Source organism: Pteropus vampyrus, unplaced genomic scaffold (assembly GCF_000151845.1).
Source record: "Pteropus vampyrus isolate Shadow unplaced genomic scaffold, Pvam_2.0 Scaffold99, whole genome shotgun sequence".
NCBI lineage: Eukaryota > Metazoa > Chordata > Mammalia > Chiroptera > Pteropodidae > Pteropus > Pteropus vampyrus.
In genome coordinates this window covers 4,086,219-4,091,719 of record NW_011888880.1, presented here as the reverse complement: position 1 = coordinate 4,091,719, position 5,501 = coordinate 4,086,219, and the positions used below count along the sequence as shown (strand labels likewise).

Genomic DNA, 5,501 nt, shown 5'->3' with positions numbered 1-5,501 from the left:
TCTGAGTTAAACACTTTATATGCTGTTATTTCTTAATCAAGAATTATATCTGACTTGGCACAGGAGGGTATCTTTAGACATAGCTGTTAAATATTTCTTCTGGCTTAACCTTGTTTACTGAGGGTAAGAATTAAACCAGGGCGTCCAGTGTCGCGGCTCTGATGCAAGTGGCAAGGATGCCCCAGGGGCACTGCGGGGTCCATATTCCCACGGAGACTGGGCGAGGGGTGGGCAGACCAGCCAGCTCGCTTCATTCATGACCGCCCCATGAAAACTCTAACCATTTAAAAAATTATTTGCAATAGAAACATGAGATACAAATTGGGCAGCAGAAATTAAGTAAAACTTCCCAGTGGCTTCTGCATCCTACTTATAATAAAATCTAACCCCCTATAGTGGCCTACAGTCCTACATACTTCTCAAAACATATCACCCTTCTCAACGCACGCGAATTCCCCTGGCCTTCCTTGTCTTCCTCAAGCTTATTCTCAAGATCTGTACACATCAATTCACTGTTTTGGGAGAGATCTTCCCCCAGATTTTGGCAAGGCCGTCTCCTTGTGATTCAGGCTGATGTTCGAGTACCACCTAACAGTTAAGTCATCCCTAACTACCCACTCTAAACGATGAACCTCCTAGTATAGCAACTCGTTTTAAATTTTCTTCATTGTATTTTTCACTATCTGCAATACTTTGTTTATAGATTTCTTTATTTGTCGTCTTTCCCAGACTCATGAGAATGGAAACTTCATGAACACCGAATAAATGACTGATTGATAGTGCAGAACCAGAGCAGCTGGGGACATCTGATAAACCTGACTCCAAAACTTAGTAAGAGAATTTGTTTTCACTGTATAATGTTCACTCCATTTACTGAGATGGCCTATCATAGTACAAAAAGTACAGACTTTAAAGAAAAAAAAGTCTTTGATTTAAATCTGGGTTTCACTACTTATCATCTGGGTATACTTTTCTACCTTTCCCTTAAAATTGAAATGATCATATGGAACTCACTGGCTTATTAAATAATCCACATAACTCATTTAGCATTATTACCGACTCTTAACATGTTTTTAAAAATTGGCAAGTATGAGGCTATCATTATCTTTTTTTTTTTAAGAAGCAAATTATTTTTACCTACTCTTTGCTGCTCTGGAGAAATCTCTACAACTCGAGTGGAATCCACTGTTTCTGCTTGTCCAGCATCTTTGCCCTGAACTTTCTGTGACAGTCCTTTGGTCTTCTGTGGTGTTGAGCTCACCCAAGAATGGGCACGTGACTTGGGTCTGGCTAATGAGTATGTCCCTGGGTCCTGTGATGGAGCTCTCAGTGGGGAATGTGGGGAGGCCATCTCTTCTTCTCTGAGTGCAAGCAGTGGTCTACAGTGACCATCACTACCCAAATATGAAACAACCCTGTCTGAAATGAAGCACACACAGAGGAAAGGAAATACTGATAGATGATGATAGATGATAGAGAGAGAGAGAGATAGATGATAGATGATAGATAGATAGATAGATAGATAGATAGATAGATAGATAGATAGATAGATAAAATAGAGTATCCTGAAGACCCATACCCCTGGATCCAGCTGTGCCTGAAGCAGCCTCGCCCCTTGGATATACCTGTTATATAAGCCAACACATTATTTTCATATACCAGTTTGAGTTTGATTTCTGAAACTTGTAATCTAAACTATGCTTTCTAATAGCTTATTCACTTATGTTTGTTTGTCGTAAGGCTAAGGTAAAAAAAAAAAAAGGCCTTTTCTGAGGTCTTTTTAGTAAATAAACAAATTTAACATGCAAGATGAAATGGTTTTCAATAAAAGTGTTAAAAAGGCTCATGGGCTATGAGGAACTAGTGACATCTGAGGGCTACTTGCAAGCTGGACAGTGAGAGCCCCTTTAAAGAAACGGTCAGCATTGGTCTGTGGCTCCGAGAACCAAGAAGAGATTGCCCAAGAGTAACTTTGTTGTATTTGTGGTTACAAAGTAAAAGAAAAAATTAAGGAAGAAATGAATACCCTTATTCCAGAAATAAGCAGGAAGGGAAGGCACTATTGGACACTAGGAGGAAGGAAATTGTTTTCCTGTGCAAAGAAAATCTAACAGCAAGTAAGGTGCATAGCAGGTAATTACTGACAAGGAAGACTGATTTGTACCGAGGAGTCTGTACTTTAAAAATGCTTTTTCCAGGAGAGGTACACTAGAATGTTTTCTTATGTGAAGAGGATAGCATGCAATTAATACACATGCTTTTTTTTTTTCATAAAGAATCTTAAACATCTTGTCATGTATCTGTTGCATACGAATATACATTATGTATATAAAACCCATGTATGAATGCTATGCCACATCTCTTCTCTCTGCTAGTTATGCCTAAACAATCTAATGCAGCTGATCATACATTTATGGAGAGCTTCTTACACAAAATATTTCGATAAACACAGTGGGAAACACCAAGATATACTTATCCCTCATCTCAAAGAGCTTATAATAGAATAAAGAAGATGAGAAATCTGTACACATAACTGTACCATCAGGAAGAAACACCGGATTCCATAATAGCCATAAATAAAGTAAAAAGAAAGACTGGAAGAGAGATCTAACATCCACCTAGCCTAAGCCCATGGTTCTGAAATTTGAGTATGCCTGAGATTCACCGGGAAGGCTTGTTCCAACACAGACTGCCGGGCCCACCCATGAGATTTTTAACAAATTTATAAATGATACTGATGCTGCCGGTCTGGAGATCACCCTTTGAGAACTCCTGAAACTAGGGAATTGGTTTTCAATTCTAGAATCTCCTAGGGGACTTCTAAAAAACCTAACGCCCAGGTCTCGTCCTCACCCAATAATAAAAGAAAACATACAGCTGAAATTTATTGGATTTCGTTAACCAATGTCACCATAAAAAAAATAATAAAAATAAATAAAAGAAAACGATTTTACAAAGGAAACTATACTAGTGCTGGACACTGAATCACATGAATAGTAGTTTTATAAACAGTTGGAGACAGAGGAGGCGGATGCTAAGTGAAGGGTAAGACATGAAGGAAGAAGGAAGAGTGCAGAGCACGATCAGAAATGAAGAGAGTACAACATGGCCGGTACAAAGGCAGAGAAAAGAAACTGTGGTCAAGTCCTGAATGACCTTGACTGCCATGCTAAGGAGCTTGTGACTCCTCTTGGGGCAATAAAAATCACCAAATCCTTTGTGCAAGAGAATGACATGGTAAGACATTGGTTTAAAATGGTCTGGAAGGAAAATTCTGAGTAGATGAAACAACACCGGTACTTAGGGAGAGATTAGTTAGGATGCTACAGTAACGGTCTAGAATTATTTTCCCAAACTGAACTCCAGGGGTGCATTCTCAGGGCCCTCATGTTCTACACTAATGCTTTAATTTTGTACCCTGATTTGAAAAATAATCTAAGAACATATTTTATCGGTTATGAAGGTAAAAATTCTCTGTCGTGGATACAGTACTTAACTGAGAGATTTTCACAAGATTGAACTTTAGCTTCTTAAGTTAGTATTTCGTAGTCAGTAGACATGTTATTTAAGAATTTAAGATTAACTTTTTTTTCCTGTGAAAGATATAGTGATCTAGACAAAGTAATGAAATTGGGGCAGCCTAGGAGGCATTTTAGGCAGAATCTTCAGGATCTCCGGCTACATTTTAGGAGGAAGAGAAACTGAGAATCAAAAAGATACTGGGGGCTTTGAGTCTAGAGCTTCATAGGATGATAAAACAATGGAATAAGTAAAAAATCTAGGAAAAGGGACAGGTTTGTGTGAGGCAGGGGTAGGGAGACAAAGCATTCCTAGTGAAAGAAAGCCTACCCATTGGTCATAATCGCCCTCCTGTGTCAGGAGTTTTAGAAATTCACTATCTTCACAGTTCAGCCACATTGTGGACAAAAGCAAAAAAAAATCTATATCTATATCTATATCTATCTATCTATCTATCTATCTATCTATCTATCTATCTATCTATACACACACACACACACACACACACACACACATTTTGGAGTTATTAAGGCTCAAGTAGACAAAAATATTTTCTATTTAAAAAAAAAGCCATAATCTGTTAGTAATTTTAAAAGATAATCTGTTAGCAGAGTAATTTATAAGAGGGAGATACACATGCCAATAATTTGTTGAAAATTAAAGCTTCTGAATCATAACACATTTCCCTTCCATTTATTGTGGTTAATTTTCTCTGCCATTGATCATTGTACCAGTAACATTATTTTTACAGAGGAAAAAAAACCCAGCAAAATAAAAACATTAACATCATATGTATTTGAAAGTAGGTATTTTTTCAATACCAAGTACATTTTGTCATATCCGTCATGTTAAACACATTCTTCTCTCTGTGTGAGGGTGCCAGCTGATCAATGTACATAAAGAAAATTATTTTACCCCTAATCCGTGGATCCTTCCAGGGGCACTACTAGAAAATGTCAATGCCTTTTTCCCCTGGAAGCAGTCTACTACATATTTAATCTATTGATCTTCATCAGAAGTTAAAACAATAGAATGAAAAATTTCATACACTTTTTTCTACCTTATTTGGAAAAAGTGTACCCATTAGAATATTTGAAATATTAAACCCTAAATAGAGGACTTTATAGCAAAATAAATATGATTAATCATTTAATATAATGAATGTCAAAAACTCTCAGCTCCTGTAAAAAATTTAAAAACTTACTTTTTTAAAAAAATGAAACAGGTACCTGAGTTTCTGGTTGTATTGTTTGACCTTTTCCAATGAGGCGGCATTTATTTGGGCTTGAAATTCTTCCACTGAAACATTGTCTCGATAATAATATCCTTCCATGCTTTCTAGTGCTGTGTAAACAAGTAAATATACTTTTCATGTGATTTTATAACTCGATTTCTCCACATTTAGTGTAATCTTATCAATTATTAAAGAAATTATTAAAGAAACTATCTTTAACCAAACCAAAAATGAATGAAAATCATTCTTCTGCTCTCATAATAAATATTAAACATTTGATGACTATCTGTCAAGTAAGCAAAGGTAATTTCTAATTTAAACTGTCTTCTATTTTTAAAACATTTTGCATATATCCTTTATGAGGCTAAATTCAAAATTCATATATATTATTAATATATAAACACACAAAAGTATATACATATATACACACATATATTGCACATATACATATATACACACATATATTGCATATATACATACATTTGTATGAGAGGCAGAACTGTGTATTATCATACACAAGAGTAAAAACATTAAAATCATTATACATTAATTGTTTTAATTTATATGAATGTGAATATACTCTCCACATATATTCATATTCTCTTGTAGCTGCAATTAAATTAGGAAATATTAATGTAATAAATAAGAAGTACAGGTAAAGTGAAATCTTAGACTATTACCTCTACCCCAAAGGTTAGTTTAGTCCAAAATAAACAAGCATAAACATATATGTGTAACTCCCATTAAT

General features: G+C 35.6%; 1 protein-coding gene across 1 annotated transcript in view; it reads right to left on the bottom strand.

Moving 5' to 3' along the window:
* Positions 1-5,501, bottom strand: part of PREX2 (phosphatidylinositol-3,4,5-trisphosphate dependent Rac exchange factor 2) — a 192,216-nt gene that overhangs the window by 54,564 nt on the left and 132,151 nt on the right. The window contains exon 34 of the mRNA XM_011364627.1: positions 4,749-4,863. Coding sequence (XP_011362929.1) covers positions 4,749-4,863 — 115 coding nt within the window. The remainder of the gene's footprint in view (positions 1-4,748; positions 4,864-5,501) is intronic.